We start from the raw sequence: 26,928 nt of genomic DNA, 5'->3' as shown, positions 1-26,928 counted from the left end.
GATGTTTAGTCGACTAAGACTAGACTTAAGACAACAATTTCAGATGACTGAAATAGGACTAAAACGGTGTGCCAGGGTGTTTGTGGGAGGTGTTTGTGAAATACCACGTGTCTGCTTTGTGCACCTCTCCATAGTTCACATGCTCCACAGTGTTTCAATGTGTGGTGTGTTCATTTTGTTGACTACGACTAAAAGACTAAGACTTTGATATTTTAGTCGACTAGACTAAGACTAACCAATTTCAGATGACGAAATTTGGACTAAAAAAGTGTGTTATTCAAAAGACCAAGACTCAATCAGAATTTGCCGTCAAAATTAACACTGGTGTGGTGTGTGCCTTTGTGTCCAATTGTTGCTATCAATATTAGGCTATGTTGGTCAATTTTAATGAATGCTCTCCCTGTGTCTCTCTCTCTGTCTGTCTGTCTGTCTGTCTGTTGTGTATCTCTCCCTCTTCTCCCTGTCTCTCTTTGTCTTGTTATCCATTTCTTTCTGGCGTCACCAGGCCTGGCTCCTCTCCCCAGCTCTCTCACGATGACACGCACACCAGGATTGAACACTACGCAAGCCGGTAAGCTTTCCCCACAAAGCCTGAAGAAGTGCCGTCATATATAATGGGGTATTTTCTGAGTATTGTGCGGCTTTAGATTATTTTGGGGGTCTGTACGACACTGTAGTTACAGCCAGTAATGATGCACCTTGGCTCCACTGTTCCCATACTAATGCAGTTGGCTCAGAGTGTGTTGGTAAATGATCAGTGCATGGGTGGTGGTGAGACGTTTACATTCGCCCGCCTACTTAAAAAAAAAAAAAGCCCAATTGTATCGCTTTGGTTAACCCTTTAAGAGCAGGAACGCATCTGTGTCATTTTAAGATTTCTTTGGCTATTCAAAAATAGTACAGAGTGCCACGCTATGAGCTTGTAGATCTGCTATTTTTAGAAAAAACGTGAAAATGTGTGCACATCTTTTTTTAAGCGAACATTTTTCATTTTTTAGCAACTTCTGGGGGGTCCCTGGAGCAAAATATTTTGAGATGGGGGTCCACGGCCAAATACATGTTATTTTGGGTGGTCCTTGACATGAAAAAGTTTGGGAACCACTGATATTATAGCAACATAAGTTTTTTTCAAAAAACTCTTAGAGATTTAGAAGACATTTGTAGAATCCCCAGAAGCAAAGATTTGAGTAAAAAAAAAATGCTTTAAAAAAAAAATATATATATATATATTCAAATATTTGCAAAACATTTTTTTTAAAATAGCAGATTTACATGCTCATTGGCTGCACTCGTTGCCGCGCTATGAGCTTGTAGATCTGCTATTTTTTTAATAGCCACAGAAATCAAAAAATGACATGATTCTTAATGGGTTAAGAGCTTTCTGCTAAAACGCTTACAATGTAATGTCAATGATCTTGTAATGTCAATAATTCCTCTTGAGGCCTAATCTTCAGGGGAACTGTTGGCATTTCTTTTCTTCTACACCATACATTTGTCATATTAAAGCAGAGCTAAACCCTAGGCCAATTTTGTGATTTTGCTGCCATGTTTAAAATAATGGTTAGATGTATTATATGTGCTAATGTGATCATGCCAAATGACAGTTGACTAGTCAATAGTATTTTTTATATCCATATTTTTATTGAGTGTTTTTTTTACAATGCACAACACCACATTCACCCTTTCCAACCCTCCAACCACCCACACAAACCCACCCAATCACACAGATCTACAAGTCTAATAGTCAATAGTCATGTCTATACTTACTACATTGACACACCTAAATCTAAAACGCACATTATTATTACGTTTATTGGGTGCAGTTGTGTTGCATATACATCAGAGTTAGCCAAGCTCAACCTTTAAGCCGTTAAATGATTTTATGTAGGTGGCAGCGGACTCACAAAAGTTTCACAAAATCAGCCTAGGGATTAGTCCCCCTGCAGAAAAGATAAAACACTCACTCACTTAACGGTAAATATAATTGTGCATGGATAAGACCTGTTCCATTTCATTCTCTTCCTTCAGTGCGTACCGGTAGTGTGTCGACGGTAGAATATTTTGACATGACACTAAGCCAATGGTTCCCAAACTGGGGGTCTCTAAAGGAGCAGCCTGAAAAGTTTGGGAACCCTTGCGCTAAGCTACAGTAGATGCTATTATCTGTTATCCTGCAAAGTCATTTTCCCAAGTATACTCTGCCGGCGACCGCAGAACGTACTGGTAGACACCAAATGAATGACCGTTTCACAACAGAGGGAGAAACTGCCACCAATGTTGTCATCTTGTGGTGGCGAGCCGAACAGAGAGCTCATTTAACTCAAAAAGGTTTGGACGATTTAGCTTAATCCCGCACACAGTCAAATCCCGGGTGTTCATTAACACCCTGAGAGCGTCCCAGAGTTTAAAGCAACATTCTGGATTTTAACTGTGCAGATTTTGTGGAGAGAACAAGAAGCAGTCTATTCCAAACAGTCGGTCCCGTAATTCGTCAGCCAGTATAGTCTCGGAATTCCTCTGTGGAATCCCCGTGAGGTCTGACCCACAAGCCGGACGTTTGAGACCCAAGACTTTTTTGTTTACCACCAGAGTTTTACTGTTGCCGTGGCAATCCTCTCTCTCTCTCACACACACACACACACACACACAGATTCATCCACAATGACTTAACGATCGCCCCCCAAAGTCCCTGAGTTCAGCTCTGTTACATATTAGATCCATTGGATCCTAGATTCCGATCTAGTAGGTTTAGAGCGGTGCGGTAGGGGAACCAAAAATATGAGGTCAGGATTCTATGTTCTTTTGCTGTAGGTAAAGCATACACAAACACCAGCATCCTGAGTGAGAGACACTGTGCTTGAGAGGGGATTAAGTCTCCTAAGTAGCAGGCTTTTAATCTGCCCATGAATGTTAGAATGGTTGGTTTAAAGCAAATTCATTTGCTTCTGGGAGAGTTTTTGAATGTAGGGTCTCTCGCAGTGGTGTGAAGTAACTAAGTACATTTACTCAAGTACTGTACTTGAGTACACTTTTTTGAGGATTTTTTACTTTACTGGAGTATTTCCTTCTACTCCACTACATCTCAGAGGCAAATATTGTACTTTTACTCCACTACAATTATTTGTAAACTTTAGTTACTTTGTAGATTTTGATTATTATTACAAAACATACGTTAACCACTTAAGCCCTATATACATTTCGGCCTTATTTTCCGATTTGTATATATTTGAAAACTTGAAATGGGACATTTTGCCTTATGAGTACTTTTACTTTTGGTACTTTTAAGTAAAGATTTTCTGATGCCAATACTTTCGTACCTTTACTTAAGTACATTTTGAATTCCAGACGTTTACTTGTAACAGAGTAGCTCTATATTGCATTCCAGGCCTCTGGGACTGACTGACTGACTGCTCTGCTCTGCTCTGTTTCTCCCCCTCCCCTCCGCAGGCTAGCAGAAATGGAGAACCGTAATGGCTCTTATCTGAATGACAGTATCTCACCCAATGAGAGCATGTGAGAACCGCTTTTTTTTTCTGTTTAGTTTGTTCATTTGTTTGTTTGTTTGTTGGTTTGACAACACCTGCCTATACTCACCGATTGGGCCTGCTGTGTGAATTGGCACCGCCTCCTCCCCACAGTTCCACACTTCTCAATTCCTACTGGCTGAGTCGTTAACTAAGTAGTGGAGTGGGTGTGTCTTTCACATGCAAGATGATGCTATTCTGGAACATTCCCTCGCGCAGGTTTAAGCTGTCTTATATCATTGTATTCCCATTGCAAATCTCCCTGGATATTACGAGTTATAACAATGTCCGGTATTACGTTGTAATATTGGTGCTGACGTTCAGTATCTGGGTCGTTGTAAAGGGGATATATATGATGGAGACAAGCGGAAATTCAAATTGGGAGTAACTTGTGTGAGAGAATATCAAACTCCTCTTTGGCTTTTCCACTACAATAAGTGATATAGAGTTTCATACATTTAAAGTGTGAAAAAGTATTATGTTAACATCTACTTAAATGTTATTCCGTTTCCGCTTTCCCTTATGTATATGGAAGCAACGTTCTGTATTACATACTTAGACAGTATACTCTTTATATTTCAAAGCCAACATCGGTATAGACGCTGCAGTATTCCGTTCATGCATGATCTTTGTCCTGTGTTTATTCTTTTGTTTCCTTTGTATATTTATTTCTTTTCCGTTTACATATTCATGACGCAGAACAGAGAGAGAGAGAGAGAGAGAGAATCTCAGATGCACAGATATTGCAAATATCTAAATTCCAATCTAATATCAATTGCTTGGACATTACTCTTCTCCATTTCGCTAACAGTCTGCTTTGGATTTGGGAGATGTTAAATGTGCTGCTGGTGTCTAGAACCCCCACATTTTTAAAGTTTTTTTTGTCCATTACTTTGAAGTCTTCGCTCTGGCCTGTAGTTTGAGTTTGGTAACCTACAACAGTGGTTCTCAAACGTTTTCATGTCAAGGACCCCCACATTGACACTTATTACCCCACGGACCCCCATTTGAAAGGATAAGCCAGGGACCCCAATAAGAGAAGGTTTTTACGGCTCTCTAGCAGTGATTCTCAACCATTTTAATTTCAAGGACCCTCAGTTTAACATGCATTAGGCTACGGACCCCCATTTAATGGCATTTATACCTCTCGGACCCCAATTCATATTGTATAATCAATGTTAATTTAACTGAGTTAACAGAGTTACACACCCATAAGGGTCCATTTGGTTCCTGTCCATCATTTAGCTGGGGACCCCCTGGAACCCCCTCAAGTACCCCTGGGGGTCCCCGAACCCCACTTTGAGAACCAATGACCTACAATCTGAAAACCTCATATGTCCAAAACTGTTACTTTTCAGGATTCAAATGAAACAATGGCAAATAGCCATTGCTTTTGTGTGACGCTGTGTAGTATGATCAAGTGGGGCGTTAATTAATGAAAAAAAAACACAAGTGTAAAATATGGAGATGAGAGGTTTCTGCCCGACAGCAACGATTCGCACATATGCAGAAGACCCTTGGTGCGGTGCATACAGACGGTAACATAAGTCAGAGGTTCTCAAACCTTCTCCTGTCGAGGACCCCCAAAATGATATGCATTTGGCTGCGGACCCCATCCCAAAAACAATTTGTGCCAGGGATTTTTTTTTAAATACAGCAGATCTACAAGCTCATAGTGCTATGAGCTTGTAGATCGGGTATTTTTGAATAGCCAAAGTATAAAAGAATGGTTAAAGTGGTTAAAATGATTGGGACGCTATATTAACCCATTAAGACCTGAGGTGATTCTTGAAAAAAATCTAAATCCTAACAGTTTTTTGAAAAAAAAAAATGTTTTGACAATTTTTGAATAGCCAGAGAAATCTAAAGTGACACAGATGCGTTCCAGGTCTCAATGGGTTAACACATTCTGCTGGGGACCCCCTGGGGGTCCCCGGACCCCACTTTGAGAGCCAATGACACAAGCGACCCAAACAAAAAACATTTCATGCTGTGTCATGGTGCATGAAAGTAAACAAAAAGAACAGTACCGGTACATGAAAATACAAACGGGGACAAGTCAAGTTTCAGTGAACTATCAGCTATTTGGGGGGGGGGGGAACTCCATGGTTTGGATCTGAAAGTGAAGCAGATGACATGGCATTGCCCGCTGGCATGTTTTTGTCCCCTCGCTGCCAACGTCTCATGTTTACACGTTGACCAGTAATGTGTCGTTTCGGTCGGGGTGGCAACCTCATATAAGTAGCAGATCTACAAGCTCGAGCTTGTGCATCTGCTACCTTTGATGCTTTTGTGTGGCGCTGTAGTATGATCAAGTAGGACGTTGACCCATTCAATCTGGGAACGCATCTGTGCCATTTTAGATTTCTTTGGGCTATTCAAAAATAGCAGATATACAAGCTCATAGCGCGGCACCGAGTGCCGCGCTATGCTTGTAGATCTGCTATTTTTGAAAAATCTTGAACATTTGTGCAAAGCTTCGAATATATACGTTTTTAAAGCAAACATGTGTAACTCAAATCGTTGCTTCTGGGGGGTTCCTGGAACTAAACATTTTGAGATGGGGGGGGGGGGGGGGGTCCACGGCCAAATACATATCTAAAAATGATTTCTAAATCCTAACAGTATGTTGCTGTATCAGTGGTTCTCCATGTCAAGGACCCACAAAATGATATGTATTTGGCCACGGACTGCTTTTATCCAGATTGGAATCGAATTGCTTTTATCAAGTTTGAACAGCAAAAAAACAAAACAACAACCACCAATTTGAACCACATTCATATTGGTGGTTTGAAATGTGATTCAAATCTGATTTCTATAGATGGCTCTCTGTCTAGTTTTTGTAGCTGCTCGAAAATGATGTCAAATTGTCCTTTATGTCACTTTGCGATGCAACACACAACAATGACATCACAATCAGAGTGCGAGAGGAATTTGTAAAATATACATATATATACAAAACCAATCCAATCGCTTGTAAATAACAATGTGAACAGTCAGTCCTATAAAGACTATTCTTTGAGAAGCAGATTTGCATAGAGTGATTGCTGGCGTAGCGGTCCAGGCACCTAGGTTACAATGTAGCCTGACAGCACGTCGCGGGTTCGAGTCCCGATCCCGACGGCCTTTGCTGCGTGTCACTTCCCATCTATCTTCCCCCATTTCCTGTCAGCCTACCGTCCTATCTATAATAAAGGCATAAAAAGCACACAAATAAATCTTAGAGAAAGATTGAATGTTCTACATGAGCAGCATTTGAATGCTGAGCCATATCATATTGCAGCCACGGATATTGGCAGGTTAACCCATTAAAACCGGGAACACATCTGTGTAACCACTTAAACCATTATTTTATACTTTGGCTATTCAAAAATAGCAGATCTACAAGCTCATAGCGCGGCACTTGGTGCCGCGCTATGAGCTTGTAGAGCTGCTATTTTTTGAAGAAGCGTGAAAAATGTGCTCAAATCTTTGAATATATATATTTTTAAAAGCAAATCTTTGCTTCTGGGTGGTCCCTGGAATAACACATTTTGAGATGGGGGGTCTGCGGCCAAATGCATATAATTTTGGGTGGTCCTTGACATGAAAAAGTTTTAGCACCACTGATCATATAGCAACCTAAGTTCTTCAGCAAAATGTCAGGATTTAGAAGACATTTGTAGAATCCCCAGAAGCAAAGATTTGAGTTACAAATGTTCACTTAAAAAATGTGCGCGCTATGAGTGCCGCGCTATGAGCTTGTATATCTGCTATTTTTGAATAGCCAAAGAAATCTTAAAATGACACGGATGTGTTCCCGGTCAACTCATAATAAATGACTTCCCTGTCAGGCAATCCTATGGTAAATAGGAGGGTATCTAATTCATTTGGAGTGGCACAAAAAACATACAGTTCAACACACCAGGTCGAGCTAAACTCCTTTTCTTTTTTATATATTGTTGCTGTCGGGCCTAAACCTCTTATCTCCATATTCTAACTTTTTGTGCTTTTTTCATGAATGAATTCCCTACTTGATCACAGCGTCACACACAAGCATCTAAAGTAGCAGATCTGCAAGCTCAAAACGCGGCGCGAAGCGAGCATGCATATCTGCAACTTTAGCTATTTTTTTTATTTGAATTCTGAAATGTAACAGTTTTGGACCTCTTTGGACTCTTCCACCCAATAGACAATATATTTATTTATTTGGTCACAGCAGGGTGTGATTAACATTCCTTTACATATCGTATCAACAAAATATCCAAGTGTCCTTTTTTCCCCTTTTTTTTGTTTTTATTTAAGAAAACACTCTGGTCACGCAGTTGACCAGAGTGTAGCCAATCAAATTATCTCTCACCTTACCGTTCCCAAAGAGCCTTGATTTACCCAGATCAGACATCCCACACACTGTGTCACTGTAGGTACAAATTGGTGCACAAAATGGTCTCCTACATGGGCGCAGGTCACTGCACTTCTCCTTTTGGGATTGGGAAGAGACTCACGCAGCTCTCATGAACAAGTGGTTCTCAAAGGTGCATCTGGGGACCCTTAGGGGGTCCGTGGGGCGATTCCATGGGGTTCTCCATGGAAAATCGGAATCAGACTTAATCATCACATCACAGGTTTAACAGAGTGGGTGATATAAATGTTTATTCAAGCTCCAAAATGATTGATAGTTGAGAACCAAATAGACCCTGGCAGGTCTGTAACTCTGAGAGTACACATGGAAGCAAATGGACCCTTATGGACCCTTCCATTTGGTTCCATGTGTACACTCTAAGAGTATTAGGGTCCGTGGCCTAATCCATATCAAACATGGGGGTTTGATATGCATACGATTTTTCCCATTGGTTTTGTCGTTCCAACGTGTGTGTTGGACGTGTGTTGGACGTTTATTCGACAGGTTATTCTCTCTCTCTTCCTCTGTTGTCTTTTAGAACAGCGCCTTCTGTCTGTGGCGTTAGGGGAAATACTGCCCCTATGTAGCTCCGTATTGTGTGTGTTTCCATGTGTGTGTGTGTGTGGTGTTATTTCATTCTGTGTACACGTGCATGTACTGTATACAAATCTGTGTGTGTGTGTGTGTGTGTTTTACTATACTTGCGAGGGCCATATGCACCCAAAAGTATAGTTGAATTTGAGGACAATTTTCCTGGTCCTCTCAAGAGGACCATACAAAAATGTATGGTTAAAATAAAAATGTATAATCAGGAAAATATTCAGGTTAGAATTAGGCTATTTAGAGGTTAAGGTTAGAGTTATGACTGATTTATTCTTGGTTGCATACCAGTATCACGCACCGAAAATAGCCGCCCTCACAAGTATAGTTACACAAATGTGTGTGTGTTTTTTGCAGTGATGGTGAGCACATTTTGATGTCCTCACAAGTATACTAACACAAACGTGTGTGTGTGTGTTTTGCAGTGACGATGAGCACATGTTGATCCAGCACTACTGCCAGTCTCTGAACCAAGGCTCTCCTCTCAGCCAGCCCAGAAGCCCCGCCCAGATCCTGGTCTCCATGGAGACGGAGGAGAAGGGAGAGCTGGAGAGAGTCCTCAATGACCTGGAGCAGGAGAACAGGTGACACACATTAATTCTTTATTTGAATCCACAAATAACAATTAATTTACAGGGAAACAAATATAACGGGGTTGATAGTTCATGGCACCTAAGGATACACACACCTTCTCCTCCACACAGACAAACTGCCTATAACAGCTGAAACAGAGCAATATTTAGCAAGTTGTTTTCGCTTTGCTCTTTGTCATGCCAGCGATTGTTAGGCCACTCGTGGTCAGCTTATACACATGGCCCAGGCTTCCAAACATGAGTATGGAGAGACACACACACACACACACACACACACACACACACACACACCCACACGCATTAACATAAAAAAAAACAAAGGTAACTGACCTTCCATCGTGTAAAAACAAGAGCCACATGTGAGTAAAACTCATGAACGTGCACTGCAGAGCCATGAGAATCATTTATAAACTAAAATGTGTTATTTACAACTTACAACATATTGTGGATGCTAATAAATAATGTCTAGATGTCTCTTTGGGTTCAGATAACTCAGTTTAGTAAACACACCATACAGTTTCAGTTATTTATATTTTATTTTTGAAAATAGCCGATCTACAAGCTCACATTGTGAGCTTGTAGATTGCCTATTTTTAAAATATTTTAATACATTTGAAAACTTGTGAAATGGGACATTCTGCATAAGGAGTACTTTTACTTGTGTTACTTTAAGTACATGTTGATGCGAATACCTTTGTACTTTTACTCAAGTAAATGTTTAACCCTCCCCCACCCTCTCCAGGAAGCTGCAGTCGGAGTACGACCGGCTGAAGAAAGCCCACGACAGGAAGGGCCTGTCCCCTCTGCCCTCCCCGCCGGAGATGCTCCCGGTGTCGCCACAGAGCCCCCGCGACGCCGAGCTCATCGCCGAGGCCAAGCTGCTGCGGCAGCACAAGGGCCGGCTGGAGGCGCGCATGCAGATCCTGGAGGACCACAACAAGCAGCTGGAGTCCCAGCTGCACAGACTCAGACAGCTACTGGAGCAGGTCGGTGCGCGCACGATCAACAGCTAGATAGATAGATATGATTTGTTATGTAATTGTTATGTATGTCGACCAGGGGTGGGCAACTTTGATGATGGAGAGGGCCACGATGTTTCCACACTCACTCCAGACTCAGAGGGCCACATTGCATATACTGTCAGAGGGCAGACACCTCTTATCTCCGTATTTTAACTTTTTTTCGTAAATTAATGCTATTAACACATCCACCGCCAAGGGCTAATCTCATAATGCACTTACCACTGCCAAGCTTTTATTGTTGTTTTTTGTTTTTTTCAAGCCGCCATAGGCCCCGTTAAAATCCTTTAGATTGCGCGATCCACTGTTTGAAAACATCGTCCACATGTCCTTTTGTGTAATCGTCGAGACGGCGGGTCAAACGGAGCCGCCATGTTTGAGTTCTGACCGTTAATGTTAACATGGGAAATGCGAGGAGGAAAAACTACACTGACTAAACAGGGGTTTTAGTGGTGTTACATAGAATAGAGGCGGACGGGAAACAAAAAACGGGAAATTACTTCCGGGTCACTTCCGGTGGTGTTACACTGAAAATGGTCCCCGAAAAAAAAATTCGAATTTTTTTTTTTTGAAAAAAAGGAAAAAACACCCGCCCCGTAGGACTACGGGTACGGCGGTTAACGGTTGGATTTAACGGCCCGTAGGACTACGGTCTTGGCGGTCAATGTGTTAAAGATGGCAAAAATGGCTCAAAACGCGTTTTTAGCTTGTAGATCTGATATTTTTTGCATTTTTTAAATTGAAATCCTCAAAAGTAAATTTTTTATTTATTTTATATAAGCATGAGTAAAATTTACAATCTATCACCAGTCCATACGAATGTATATCTGTCGCCTATAGCTACTGAAAAACATGGATAGGCGGTACACATGCCAAAACACACGCTAATGCATGCATACAGTGTACACACTGAAGCAGGTTGTCATACACGCAAGCTAAAACACACACACACACACACACACACACACGGAAACACTTGAAGTAGCGTCATTTGTAGAGCCCAGCGGGCAGCGTCACACGTCACATGCATGTAAGAAATGGGATGAAATCCAGAAGCTGTGCCGGTGGGCGGGCTTGGAACACGGACCCTGCTGATCCACCAGATGGTTTCTGCAGAGAGTGGGAAGTCAATGCAAAAAAATAAATAACACATTCCCAAAACCCCCGCTATACAGTCAAAATACAAATGTATCCATTTGTAGCTCTTGAGAGTGTGCAAATGGAACCAAATGGACCAGTAAGGGTCCATTTGGTTCCGTTTGTACACTCTCAGAGTTAAATTAACAAAACGACCTCCAGCTCTGGCTGTTCCTCTAACAAATTGCGAGGCTGCTAATAATAGCCTGTCGGTGTTTTGGCGGCCAGGTCCTCATCATCACACACACACACACACAACTTGATTTTTTGACATATTGAGTTCTGGGCACGCCGTTTTAACGTGCTGTGTTGTGTGTGTGTGCCACTCAAATCTAATTTGTGTGTGTGTTGTCTGTCTCTGTGTGTGTTGTCTGTGTGTGTGTGTGTGTGTGTGTGTGTGTGTGTGTGTGTGTGTGTGTGTGTGTGTGTGTGTGTGTGTGTGTGCGTGTCAGACGGACTCCAAGGTGAACGGTACGGCCCTATCATCTCCCTCCACCTCCTCCCAGAGGTCTGACACCTCCCTACCGCTGCTCCGTGTGGCCGCCAGCCAAACTACAGACACCATGGGTGAGCTACGTGCACGCACACACGCAACAAACACACACACACACACACACACACACTCTCACTCACTCGCATACACGGTTGTATTACTATAGTAGGGAGGACATCAAATGTTTTAAGAGCCCGTAAACACGAAGTACCCTAACCCAGTCGGGTCGGCCTATAAACAGTATTATGTATTCAAATGTTGTCAGACCACAGAATAATGTTATAAACCACCCAGCCAAATTAGAATGATTTTTTTTTAAAGGGTTAAGTATATACAATTTGGTTTCAAAGTCATGAAAAATAAGCTGTAGTGTTTCTGCTAAGGGCTGTGGAGGGGGGGGGGGGGGGCGGGGTGTCCACTGAAGGCAGTGAAAGAATTATTCTAGCCAAAAGACTGGTGTAGTTAGTAAGGCTGCAACAACGAATCGATGAATCGATTAAAAATCGATTAATAAATTCGTTGCCAATGAATGTATTAATCGATTATTAATCGACAACGAATCGCGAGTGTTTCCCGACATTAAATGTAATGTAATATAATGTAAATGCTGCAAATCATAGTGGGAGACGTGCAGTGTATTCCTCCTTGAGAGATGCGCATGCGTACTAGCGACCGCAATTGTCAACAAGCCGGCTAGAACAATGGCGGCGTCTACGAGTGAGGCTGCTGCAGCAGATCGCAACAAAAGATCCAAAGGTTGGGAGCATTTCACGTTAAACAAAGAAAAGAAAAAAATGACTTGCAAACTTTGCAAGTCGGACTTTGCGTGGCATGGGAGCACCTCCACAATGAACGAGCATCTGAGGAGGAAACATATCGGAGTTTTGGAGTCGGACGAAGACTCGCCTCGGTAAGTTAACTTGTGGGCTTGCCTATATAAGACGGAGTTGTCTTGGCTTTTAACATTTAAAATTAACTTTACACTGCGGAAAGTCTGGTTTCTTTTCACCGTTCAGTCAGGATTCAGGTCCAGTCAGTCTATTTATTGCTCTATTTGCGCTATTAGAAACATGAATGCCAGGACGTGATCAATTCACTTAGCAGGCTGCTGATCCGGTCTTAGGCGGAAACACTACGTGCGTGTATGTGTATGTGTAATTACCGGATACAGTAGGTGGACTCTAGACCGGATCCCAGCGCTAAGCAGTAAATAGAAACCAGGCTTCAGCATCAGTGTTGCCAGATCCGCTTATTATAAGCTTTTTAAGATTTTATTGAAAATGGCAGATCTACAAGCTCACAACGTGTCGCTCGCGATGCGACACGTTGTGAGCTTGTAGATCTGCTATTTTCAAATAGCCGATGTATATACAGTAGGTTTAAGTACTAAGTATTAAGTGCTCATGTGGCAAAATAGACGCTTCTTTTGGGCTTGTTTTCCTAGACCTGGTTGCTTGTTTCTCTCACAGAATCTGACTACACTGTTAAGCACGCAGCCCTGCACATTAAAGCCAAGACATCTACGTCTCTCTGCCTCTATACCTGCGTGCAGGATTATAGAATCAACAATATGAAATCATAATGACTAGAATGTATTTTAATGTAAAATACAATTTGAATGAATAATAATAAATACAAGTTGAGTGTACTAGAGAAATGTTACAATTTAGCTTGACAAATGTCTTTCCTTTTTTTTAATCATCACATGTATGCAGTCACAAGAAGAGTAAAGGTGCCATGGATGCCTATGTGCAAAAGAGGCAGCCATGTACTCCACAACAAGCAACTGTCCTCACCCAGTCAATACTCAACATGTTGGTCAACGACATGAGGCCCATCTCCATGGTGGATGGTGAAGGGTTTCAAAAAATGATTCATCAGTTCAACCCTGACTACACCCTGCCATCAAGACCTACCTTCACCAAGTTGATGGAGAAGAAATATAACACAACTTTTCTGGAGGTAAGTTTATAACACACACACACACACACACACACACACACACACACACACACACACACACACACACACACACACACACACACACACACACACACACACAAATATTTAATTTAAGCAATTATATATTTCATAACATAATTAAGAAAAATATTAAGATTGCTGATTCATGAATTAATTTAGAATAAATAATAACATGGCTGCAATAATGTAAACAAATCTAAAACATATGTTTAATGTTTGGGTCTCACTCTCTGCCCTTGAAATTAACTACAAGCACCTTTGTCTTTTAAGGTAAAGGAGATGTTAGAAGATGTCAGCGGCTCCCTCGCACTGACAGCTGATGCGTGGACCAGCCGTGCCACAGAGTCATATCTTGGAGTTTCCTGCCATTTCATCACCAACGATTGGCAAATGAAGACTCTGAACCTGGCCACCATGCCTCTGGAGGAGAGGCATACTGCTGATAACATTGTGACATGGATGGAGGAGGTGGTGAACAAATTTGACATCTTGCCTACCAAAATAAAAGCAGTAGTTCATGACAACGCCTCCAACATGATATCAGCAATGGAAAAGCTGGAAGCAAAACATGGATGGGCCTCTGTCCGCTGCGCTGGTCACACACTCCAGCTCGTAGTTAACGGTGCCCTCAAAGATGCCAGCATCGCCAGAGCTGTAGGTGCCTCAAGATGCGTGGTGGAATTTTTCCACAAATCCGAGAAAGCCTCAACAAAACTGAAGGCGAAACAGCAGCAGATGAACGCACCAGATCACAAGATGATCCAGGATGTCAGTACAAGATGGAACAGTACATTCTACATGATAGAGAGACTCCTGGAACAGCGCTGGCCAGTCACTGCAACTCTATCTGATCCTGACATGCCAAAGGGCAAACAATACTTGGACTTGAAGGCAGAGCAGTGGGTGCTGCTTGAAGAGCTGGTGCAAGGATTGCGGCCGTTTGAATGTGCTACCGTTTACCTTAGTGGGCAGGAGTACGCAACTGCTTCATGTCTCCCACAGGTGGTCAAAGGGCTGCAACGGTCCATGCAGAAAAACAGTTTTGAGACGAGCGCAGGAAAAGCCTTTCTGACCACTGCAAAAAAAGGGATAACCGAGAGATGGGGGAGTCTGTTCAAAAACCCAGAGAAAAACCCACTTCTTCTTGCAGCTGCCCTTGACCCAAGATATCGAAAGCTCAAGTTCATGACACCTGAAGATGGCACAAGGGTGCAAGGGGCAGTTGAAGTCCTTGCTATCAAAGCAGCAAAGGAGAGCGCTGGTGAACCCACAGAGTCCACACAACAGCAGGAGAACGTCAATGTTAGAGCTGAAAAATCCGCACTGGATGACCTCCTTCATTCTGACACAGACAGTCAGAATGAGAACTCGGATGAAGAGGAAACCCAGGACGAGGACGACGATAAGATCCAAATGGTGAGGAATGAAGTTCAGCGGTACTTCAAAGAGCCACCTCTAGCCAAAAAGGGGGACCCTCTCAAATGGTGGCGAGAAAATGAGAAGAGTTTTCCCACAGTGTCAAAGGTGGCAAGATCTATTCTGTGCATTCCTGCAACATCCACCCCGGCTGAACGAATCTTCTCTGCAGCAGGGAATATCTGCTCTCAGAAGAGAGCCAGCCTCACACCAGAGCATGTGGAGATGCTAACTTTCCTCACTTTGAATAAACATTTATTTGACTGATGCCTACTAGGCTAGCTCATGTTGCACGTTGCAACAGAGCTGTGTGTGTCAGACAACAAAGTGAATGCTGTGCAGTGTTCAGAGAATGCACTTTCTTCTTTAATTGAGATAACTTTATTGTTGCTGCTACATCCTTGGTTTAAAAAAAAAGGTACTATTTTGGTGCTACTGTAGTTTGTTTACAGGAAATGTAACATTTTGATTTTATATCAGCACTTCGCCTACAGTGTACTGTTTACAGAGAAAATATATTTTATGTTTTATATTCAGTATCTTTTTTATTTGATTGAATACTTTTATAACAGTTTTGTTATGTACTTAACAGTACAGTTGTTGCACAGTCAAGATGGCGGTAATAAAATATTATCTTTGAAGGAAGTATTCATTATTATTGTCTTTATTGTTAATTAGAACATGCCTAAAACAACCTAAAATCGAAATTATAAGGTAATTGCTTAATAAGTGCGATAATCCGATTAATCGATTAATCGATAAGATAATCGACCGATTAATCGATTATGAAATTAATCGTTAGTTGCAGCCTTAGTAGTTAGGAATTATGCCATCAGTGACACTGCTGACATCACTGAAAAAGGTGAGGTGTTTAGCCCCGCCTAGCAACACTGCTCTCATCAGGAAATGCCCAAAACAGGGCATTTCCTTTTTTACAGGCTCTTTTAAGTGTTTCTCTGGGTTTTATAAATGTGGAAGTATCAACAAGAGCCTGAGACTAAATAACTACACTGGATCCAATGGAACACCATGTTATTTTTGTCCATTTCCTGAAAAGTAAACGTTTTTGGACATACGCGCGGTTTCTACTTGACAGCGACGTAATGAGTAGAGAGACACGGTGCAAAAAAACCCTAAGAAACGAGCTCACTCCAGTCCCTAGACAGTCCCACAGCACTCTGCAGTAAACGAGGCAAAATGAAAAGCTTTTTTTATTGCCTGCAGGCCTCTCGGAATACAGACCGACAATCAAAACGTTGACGCCTATCGACCGGAAGGTCTTCATCACAGCCTGTTAAGGAAACGAAAGTGTGCACGTCCAATAATGTTACACCCGTGTGCACGTAAACACTCATAGCCTCCAGAAAGTAGAAAGCATCTTCAAGATCCTCCTTGGACCATAATTGAACCTCTCCAACTCAGTCACGGCACTCGAGGTCAAAACGAAGGCCTGATTTAGACACACCGGAAATAGTTATAATTATAATTTAAACATAAAAGAATACAGATATATTGCATACATACAGTAATGTAAGTATACCTCAGGCTTAACATGTCTTCAGTGAGTACCTGCAAAGTGGATGTTTTTGGAGACTGTAGTCTCCTACTTGCATCTATATGATTTATGATCTTTACTTACTTATAAATCAGGCATAACTCTTAACGCACGCCAACTCCTAAACCTAACCTCTAAATGCCGAATCCTAACCCGTAAAGGGATAGTTCACCCTCAAAATGACTTTTTTTCTGTCAATTAGTCACCCCATGGAGACTTGAATTCATGGATATTTTTTGTTTTTGACGCATCCCTAAGCCAATAATTTGATGACCGACAGCGGTTCTGGTAGGAGACACAAAGAGTCATCTTTGTGTCTCCTACCGGAACCGCTACCTACCGGTCCGACGGTGATCAAATGATTGGCAAAATTATTCAAAACTCGCGCGCGCACACACACACACACACACACACACACACACACACACACACACACACACACACACACACACACACACACACACACACACACACACACACACACAGAAGCCAAACAAACTTGAATGTTTGTTCTATAAAAAAAACATGAGCCAAAACCAAACAAACAACAAGTACTGCTTGAGGTTTGGGGGGTGATGGGTTCCATATCTCATACTTTAAACAGTGATGAAAGACTGTTATGTAGGCATGTCATTATGCCTCAAAAGTTACAATCTGTAAATGTTATGTCTGTTGCCTCCCTCTCCTGGCGGAGAGAGGTAAATGCAACAACGTCAAAACTCCTATATTTTGGTGCATCGTCTGCTTCAAATAACTTTATTGACATTGTCACCCGGTAGGTGTCCGACCCGATACCAGGGTCTGGATGTCTCAATGGAAGTAGTAGGGAGACAACCTCCAAACCACTGCAGATGTACTAGTTATACATACTCTACCACGTTGGTTCTCAAAGTGGGGTCCGGGGACCCCCAGGGGTACTTGAGGGGGTTCCAGGGGGTCCTCAGCTAAAAGATGGATAGGAACCAAATGGACCCTTATGGGTCTGTAACTCTGAGAGTGTACAAATGGAACCAGACGGGTCCATTTGGTTCCATTTGTACACTCTCAGAGTTAAAATAACATTGATTTTACAATATAAATTGGGGTCCCAGAGATAGAAATGCCATTAAATGGGTGTCAGTAGCCCTAATGCATGTCAAACTGGGGGGTCCTTGAAATTAAAATGGTTGAAAATCACTGCTAGAATCTTCTCTTATGGGGGTCCTTGGCATATATTTTCAGATGGGGGTCCGTGGGGCCAATAGGTGTCAATTTGGGGGTCCTTGACATGAAAAAGTATGAGAACCAAGGCTCTACCATACAGATACAGATTAGTTAAGAATCTGGGTTCCCACGGTCAGGAAATTCCTGGAAATATTTTTGAAATTAGCTTGAGGTTTGGAATTAATCAAATGTTTTGGATATACATTGTTTTTATCTAACATTACGTGATCTATGTAACATGGTAAAATGTACGAGGTGCGCGAGTGCGGTCTGATGTATACGGGACGTCAACGTGACAAAAATAATAGATCTACGCGCTAACAACACGCTGTACCGTGATACGTTGCTAGTTTGTAGATCTGTTCTTTTTTGTATCACGTGACACCTTCGCTCGAGTCAGGCTTGGTGCATTGATAGCACACTGTTGTAAAAGCCTCATTATTGCACCATATGATTGCTATAGGCCTGGAAATGGGATGAAATACTTTGGAAAAGTTCTGAAAATGTAAAAAGAAATCTGTGGGAAACCCTGTAAAATGTTTTATTCATTAAAATAAGTCGTAGCTTTATGTGTGGTATAACATGCCTGGTCATGGTTTAAAAAACATTTCCAAGAATATATCGTCGTCGTCAAGCAGAAACCTTGTGTATCTATTTGAATTTGTTATGTTTTTAGTTGTTTGTAAATGGATGTCCTCCTACTTTATGCTGTGCGAAAGTAGCAAAAACTGCTGATCTACAAGCTCACAACATGTCGCATCGCGAAGCATTGTGAGCTTGTAGATCTGCTATTTTTGAAAGTGAAAGTGGTTATGTTTGTCTGTGGGTTTTATAAATATTGAACAAGAGCTTTGTGATTGTGATTAATAACTACATTGGATCCATTGGAACACAGGTATTCTTTTTACACATCCTGAAAAGTAACGGTTTTGGACATACAATGTTTCCACCCGACAGCAACATTATAATAACGCTAAACATAATGGGTATAATAATGTGCGGTCTTTGCTGCCTTCTACAGTCTGTGTTGCCCACTACAGGCTGAATCGTTCAATCTGCTGCAGTCTGCCTCACTAAAAACACAATGTTTGACTGGTTTCAGCTGGTTTCAAACAAAAGCACAAAACATAACCCAGATATGACAACAGCCTTGAAGAGCCGAGACTGAGCTCTGCGCGCGCACACACACACACACACACACACACACACACACACACACACACATACACCTACCTACCTCTCTGACGCGGTTGCTTTTGCCTCCCGTTTCAGGCGACGATGAGCTATCCAGCCCTTCCCAAGATGCATCTGGACTGGAGGAAGTAATGGAACAGCTCAACAACTCCTTCCCTCACAGCCAGGGTACACACACACACACACACACACACACACACACACACACACACACACACACACACACACACACACACACACACACACACACACACGCACGCGCATGCACAATATTTATTTATGTCCACATAAAAGTACAATAACACCTTGTACAATGGACAATGTTGTCTGTTACAGACAATAAGAAAACAGCTGGTTACAAAGTGCCCAAAAGGCAGCACATTGTTACATACAGTAGAGTGTAATCGGCATACAGTACTTGCCAGACAACAGCAGACATCTGTCACGGACAAGGGAAACAACGCCTCCTCCAAATTGAGCGGCTTCCTATATAATAGCTGATACTGAGCAGTATCAACCTCGCTAACTGCTTGGTCCTCCTGTTAGAGATGCCGGCCATTTGAAAGTCCCCACACAACCAACTTGTGCACATGCCTCAGACTAAGAACTAAATGTTTACGTCCGGAGCCTTGCTGTGAGATGGTGCACTCCTCCTGCTGAAGATATTTTGTACTTTGGTTATAAAGGCTTCCTCTAAGGTACACAAAGCAAAAACCACGTAGTAACTAACTTAGTTCCTTGTGGTGCAAAACACACCGGCAACAACTCAATCCAGCTCCATCCATTTAATATCACAAAGACAGTCATGACTCCTAATTGGTCATAGTTTAAGCAGCCATATTGGAAAGAAATTGGACCTCTTCCTTACTTCCTTCACAGGTGTTACCAGTGATTCTAACTCATGAGTGCTGCCCTGTACGACCACAGCCTTTATCGTTTCATGCATTCTTGTTGTATTTGATTTGTTTGATTTAAGCCTTCAGCATCTATCTTAGTCTCTTCAGTAGCACACATCTGTCCTCTTACTTGGCACTGTTGGCACTACCAGGCTGACTTTTTTCCCCCTCTCTTTTCCTCCTCTGTCCACCCTTTCCTTCCTTACCTTTATCCCCCATGGTCCAGGAGGGAGAAGGGGGCACCAGTAAGAGGTCAGTATCTCAGCCTTCACTCTGTCTGTCTGCCTTTCTCCATCTTTTTTCTTTCCTAACCTTTAATCACTAGATCTTTTGTGTTCCACATTTGAGACAAAGCTCTTGTCTGTTAAGTACTTGATCTGTGTGCCTCTTAAAAGAGCAACCTAATGCCCAATTTCAGCTTGAACACACTCTGTCTGTATCTTAGTCTGTCTTTGGTGTCTGTAACTGGGTTTCCATTAAAACGTATCGCAAATATGAAGCGAATTCAGAAAAAGTCAAATGAATTTATACTCGTTCCCATCCACTCATGGTATGCGAATATTGGGAGATGGTTCATGAAATAAGCAGTTGGTGGCGGTATTTTGCCACTCACGTGAGACGCATTTTATTGGCCATGAATTACTTTTTGACGCTCTTTTGTAAAAATATTTTACACACACTGCCTGGTAAGCCATTGGGCTGTCCGCTGGTTGTGCAGAGGCTGTAAAACATTTATTTCAACCGGGCTGTAACGCCATTACATGTCATGAGACAGACGTGCTTGAATTGGGAGTACTCACCGGTAGTACATAACACCAGTACCAGTTATGCTGTATTTTTGCTGACCTGAGCAACCAAGTTATTACTTATATGGGGACGCCATGGCGTGGCTTCCCACAAATAGCTCGGTCCTTGGCTGAAAATAAACCACCTTTATTTGGAACAAAGTTTCACCCGAGTTTCAAAGTTGGAAAAGAGGACAAAAAGCATCACAGACTAAGTGCGAGCCGTTCATTAATGGAGCAGCAAATCGCGCACATCCAAACAACTCATTCGTGTAGGTGAGTAGGCTATTATCATGATGAGATGATCATCTTATTGAGATGTTATCTTAACACTAGGGTTGTCCGATATTGGCTTTTTTACCGATAACCGATATACCGATATTGTCCAACTCTTAATTACCGATACCGATATCAACCGATACCGATATATGCGGGGATTATTGTGATTAGGGTAAGCTCAAATGTCATATCACACACACCATATACAGTAAGAACTCCTGTAACTTATTTATAAAGCAAAAAAAAAAAAAAAAAGTTTTTTTTTTTTTTTCAAAAACCGATACCGATATTTTCCCGATATCAATTTTTATGCTAATATCGGCCGATAATATCGGGAGGCCGATAATATCGGACATCCCTACTTTCACACATTCACCGCCAATAGGGAGAATTCTCCCTTTTTTATTTTATTTTTTTATTTTGTTTTTGAATTTCTAAAATGTTTCTCTAATTTTTGAGTATTAATTTTTTTTCGTTATTCACAACGAATTAGGAGACATATTAAAAAAATCCATTCACTTCAATGTTAAAAAATAAACAGACAAATAATTCACATGTTTTCTATAAAAAAATCATTAAAAATGCTGGCAGAGTACATTATGAATAAACTCTGGCAGTCAATGTTAAAGTGCACTTTATAGCACATGTCCATGAGCATAGCAACATTCATTAATTGCATGATCTGAATTGATTCTTACTGTAGGTAGGCCTCAAATTGAAATGTAGGCGTCTACGTGCGTTCGGAATCGTGTTTGACGTGCAAATGTAGAAAATCCGACGTGGCTTCTACTTATAATATAGGCCTACTTATAATACTAAATATAATACAAATATGAAATTATATATATATAGCAAAATCGCTAGTCATGTGAGTTAAATGCCCTTCTACCTCAAAACGTATTCAGCAAGTGTTTCCCTCCCCCTTTTTGCGCATTTCATTCATTCGATAAAGCCCCAAAATTCGCCTCCTTCAAGCGCAAAACGTATTTGGTGAAATTTCAAGTGTTTTCCATTCAGGGCTTTATGTGCAAAATCCAAAATGTGCATAAAAACTGGTTGATGAAACCCAGTTTGTGTGTCTAAAACACAGTGGTTCTCAAACATTTTCATGTCAGGGACTTCCAAATTGATAAGCATATGGCTGCAGACCGCATCTAAAAATATGTTTTGCCCGGGACCCCTAAGAGAAGATTTGTCCACATTTAAATAGCCAAAAAAAATTAGACGATTCCTCATTTTGCTGGGCACCCCCTAGAACCCCCTCAAGGGCCCACTGGGGGTCCCCGGACTCCACTTTGAGAACCAATGGTCCAAGTCAGGGGCCTTCAACGTTTTTCAGGCCAAGGACCCCTTAGCTGAGAGAGAGATGAAGCAGGGACCCCCCACTACATATAGTATAAAATCGTGATTTTTTAACAGATTCCCTATATAGCTTCATAGACTTGTGTGACAGCACTGTCATTATTGTTGTGTGAATTCATGTTTTTTTTGTTTGTATGTTTGTTTGCTCATTATCTTTTGTATTGTTGGATTCATGTTAATGTGTATTTTCAGACATTTAAACCACTTCAACACTTAGTAAACTTGACCGTAGGCTTTGTACTTGGTCTGCTCTTTTCCCCCTCCACGCCTAAACCTGAGCTTGTAGATCGGCTATTTTCGGCTAACGTTCGCCTTGAGAATAGGTATGCGAGGGTTAAAAGCTCCTATCCCACCCCCCTGTAGTAACTCTGAGGACCCCCTAGCGGTCCCGGACCCCCTGTTGAAGACCCCCGGTCTAAAGCTATCTCTCTCTCTCTCTCTCTGTCTATGTCTCTCTCTCGCTGTCTCTCACCAGGTCCCAGCGTGGGCAGTTTGTTCCACATGGCTGACGACTTGGGCCGCGCCATGGAGTCACTGGTCAGCGTGATGACGGACGAGCAGAGCGCCGAATAGCACGAGGCCCCTGCCCTTCTGACTCCGCCCCCCCCTCTGTCCCAGCCCCTCCCCCTCCTCCCTTTCTCTGTACCTACTTGTTGCATGCTTTTCTAGTCAAAACAACTGGATCGGACAAACACCGTTTACAAAGAGAATATATATAATGTCTATTTTTGTGAAGGAGCGCGGTTGCAGCAACGACAGTGAAAACGAAACAAAAAAAAACAAACGACACATAAAAATCAAAAGTTCTATAACTTGTAGATTTCAGTAGTTTCTTAAAAAAAAAGAGAGAAAAAAGTCCCTGAAGTTGTTTTATTATTAATGGAGCAGATTTTTAAACTTCTATGCAATTGTATAAAAAAAAAAGAGAGAGACTGAAAAAAAAAGAAGGCGACATGGCGTCAACGGTGAGACAAGTGGGCGTTTTGGACGTGGTTGTGTGTTTGCCATCTGTTTGTAACGGGGGGAAAAAACCCAACAAACAAATACGAAGAAAAAAAAAATCAAAAAATGCATTTCAGACATTTGTATGGAAAAAAAGAATGATTGTAAACCATAATGGGTGCTTTTTAAAGAGGAAAATATGTCTTTCTATTCACAGAGTATATACTACTGTCAAAGGCAATGCAGGCATCCTGAATATTTTCTGTGTGTGTGTGTGTGTGTGTGAGGGTGGGTGTGGGTGGGTGTATGTGTACTGTATGTGTGTGTGTAGGTGCCTAATTTTCACATAACATTACAGCTTTTTTCCCCCTTTATTTTGTTGTTGCTTTGGCTGACAAACCTCAGTTATAATTGAGTTGTCCTTTTATCTATTCATCCCTTTGTCCTGACATCCGTCCGTCTGTCCGTCCATCCATCCATCCGTACATGCATACTGTATAAGTTATATCCCTCCTCAAATAGTATAATCCTCCGGGTTAATTTAACTACAATGGAACCAGTTGGCACTGTAACTCTGAGAGCTTTCAAATGGAACCAAATGGACCCGTAATTATGGGGTCCGTTTGGTTCCATTTGTAAACAATCTGAGTTAGATTGGCACTCAGGATTTTTACTGTAAACCATTAATATCTTACCAGACTACGGTTTTTGAAGCCTGTAGTTGTGTTCAACACCAGGTGCTGTGCTTGTAAGCAGAGGGATGTTTAATTGAGGTCCAGTTCAGAATACTGTGAGGATACTGCAAGTGTGTCCCCAAATAATTGGCAAAACACAAAGATTTTAAGTTTGTGACAGTTCACCTCACTGACTAAATCGAACATCATTTCGCAAAACTCAAAAGAAAGGTAAATTGATGGAAAAGTCGGCTCCTGCTTTTTAGCCTCTTCAAGCCTAAAAAAAACTGTTTTGTTTCTGACCCAGGGAACACATAAGGATATACAGTAGAGTACAAGTTATTATATCAAGAGTACTGTAAGGAGTTAGGAGAAATTAAACAAGCAAGTTTATCTCCTATTATTTATTTGAAAAACCGAGCACTACAGTGTTAAGAGGCTGCTAGCTAGCTTGAACCTAGAGGTCGTTGTTTTTTGTTTTTTTTCATTCGTATTTAATTGATTAAAATCTATAACACCCCGATTTTAGGAGAACATTTTTTTTTAAGTTCTGACAAAATCCAGTAAATGCAAGCTCTACCTCATTTGAAATTCTGGAGTTCCCACCATTTATGAGGCGACGGCTACTCTACTGTACTTTATATCCCTTGTTAGTACTCCCGGTTGCATTGGTCATACCGGGGAAGGTGTTGAATGCCCTTCTTTGATCCCTCCATGTTTATGCGTTGAAGCCTAATTTATGCTTCGTCGCCGAGAATAGCAGACCTACTGTACAAGCTCACAAGGCGCCGCGTTGTGAGCTTGTTAGTTCTGCTGTTCTCGGCCGTTTCCGGAGCTTCGGGGCATGAACTAGGCTTAGGCATTAAGGCTCTTCTGTCGGAGCCACCAATCTGAATGTCCACTCATAATAATACACTGCATTTCTCATTGCTCTGTACCGCGTTTTATATGAATGAGTAGATAAATGATACAGTATATTCATCGCTGTCGTGGTGGAAACCGTTACTTTTCAGAAACGGAACAGAAGAACCTGTGTTCCATCACACTGGGCAAGACCTAGCCGGTTGAGTGTCTAAACGGAAGTACCAGAATTTGGCGGAAGTACTACCGCCCAAGGAAAGGACTCTGACGCTTTACAAATCTGTTAACATTCTCCGTGAATGAAACAAGTGTTGTGATTGGTCAAAAAAAGACTGTTTCCGGGGGGAATACGTCTGACGGAAGTCCCGCCCCTATAGACAGTCTCTGCATTAGGTTGTGACCAGGCTTTTCTCTTCACAGAAGAGTAAAGGCTGGGAACGAGGCTAGTGTTCCACTGGATCCAATTTCTAATGGCTTTTATTTGTTTTATTGTCTAGTTACGAGCTCTTCACAGACAGACGTAACAACGTTCAAACTGTTCACAAAACAAAGTATAAAGTACGGCATTCATTTATGAACAACGTTAGATGGAATATGGAGAAACACGGTTTCTGCCCGACAGTGACTATTATATATAGTGCTGTCGGGCAGAAACCTATTTTTTCTTTCTTAAATCAACGCCCTACTTGATCATACTACAGCGTCACACAAAGGCATCAAAAGTAGCAGATCCACAAGCTTGAATCGCAGTGCGAAGCGACGCATTTTTGAGCTTGCAGATCTGCTAGTATTTGAATTTGAACAGTTTTGGACAGTTTTGGTTTCCACCCGACAGAGACGATATAGTGTATGAATCAGTGTGCACTACTGTCATACCTGGGACATACTGTAACTAGGCTTTTGTTTTCTCTAAGAGAGGGATTGTCATAGAGGTGTGTGTTTTGTTTTTGACTTATCGTCTTCCATTCAGTTAAAGGTATTTTTTTTGTTTTTGTGCAGTGTGAGCTGTTGGTAGCGTGTGACTAAAATAGGAGCCAGACATTTATCTAACGTGTTACCACTTTGACAAGGTGGGGAGACGTTGTCCTTGGCGGTGTGTTCCCGCAGTTTGAGCAGAGAGTTCATTTTTTTGTGTTGTTGATACCCATACACTGAATTTTTTTGATTGACTTTTACTTTCTAACGTTTTGTTTTGTTTGTTTCATCCTCCCATCGTTGTTTCAGTTTTTTTTTTCAATAACGCGTCGAACTTTCACAACATATCAGATTCCACCAAATATATGCCTTACTACTGTATTATAAAATGCTTTACTGTGTATCAATAAAGCACGCAGTTATGTTGAATCCAGCTGATTCCGTGAATCCTTTGTTGTTCTAGCTACTGGGATGATTTTTGTTTCGTTTTATGTAAATTTTAAACGATCACTTATGGATATGTGGATGAAAATAAGGTGATTATTACGTGTTTGTTAAATGCAAGTATAATACAGCTGGTATTATAGTGGTATTATACTGGTAGCCATTAAAGACAGTTAAAGTTGAATATTTAAATGTGTTGTGTTGCCTTACCCTTTGTGCCTAAACTTTTTTGAAAAACATTTTTAAATCGTTCAAATAGCCAATCTACAAGCTCACGTGTCGATGTAGATCGGCTATTTCCCCTATTTTAAAATGTTTTCCAAAATAGTAAAAAACACCCAAAAAGTTTAGGCATAAAAGGTAAAAGTGGCATGCACGCAAGATAGGGCGAGGGCCCCTTATGTTCAGTCATTTCACCAAGTTGTTGATTTGTACTGCTAAACATAAAACAAATCCTGCAATGCAATATTTGATAGCAACTACAGTATCATATTGTCATACTTGAACCGCGATTCAAATCATAATGCCTTGATGTCACAACCAGCATACAACCAGGTATCTGAAAATACGTTTTTGGGGAGACTTTATATTAAGGTCGGGTCTATAATGCATTATAACCACATTTATAATGCACTTATGAGGCATTTTAACACTTGTTATAAATTATATTAT

The 26,928-nt window shown here is 41.4% G+C and overlaps 1 protein-coding gene across 6 annotated transcripts in view; it reads left to right on the top strand.

The window, feature by feature from the left end:
- The window catches only part of dmd (dystrophin), a 555,891-nt gene extending 529,619 nt beyond the window's left edge, over nt 1-26,272 (top strand). For 4 of the 6 annotated variants that reach the window (XM_084050679.1, XM_084050677.1, XM_084050676.1 and 1 more), the window contains 7 exons: nt 506-571; nt 3,448-3,513; nt 8,931-9,089; nt 9,841-10,084; nt 11,707-11,821; nt 19,177-19,266; nt 22,896-26,272. In XM_084050679.1, coding sequence (XP_083906805.1) covers nt 506-571; nt 3,448-3,513; nt 8,931-9,089; nt 9,841-10,084; nt 11,707-11,821; nt 19,177-19,266; nt 22,896-22,993 — 838 coding nt within the window. In that variant the 3' untranslated portion in view covers nt 22,994-26,272. Of the gene's footprint in view, nt 1-505; nt 572-3,447; nt 3,514-8,930; nt 9,090-9,840; nt 10,085-11,706; nt 11,822-19,176; nt 19,267-20,220; nt 20,247-22,895 lie in introns of all 6 variants that reach the window. The other 2 variants (XM_084050680.1, XM_084050678.1) reach the window with 2 other exon arrangements.
- Nucleotides 26,273-26,928: the final 656 nt, after the last annotated feature.

This window comes from Gymnoscopelus microlampas (genome assembly GCF_963454915.1).
Source record: "Gymnoscopelus microlampas genome assembly, chromosome: 24".
NCBI lineage: Eukaryota > Metazoa > Chordata > Actinopteri > Myctophiformes > Myctophidae > Gymnoscopelus > Gymnoscopelus microlampas.
Note: the sequence above shows the minus strand (reverse complement) of the source record. Positions and strands in the feature narration are given on the sequence as shown.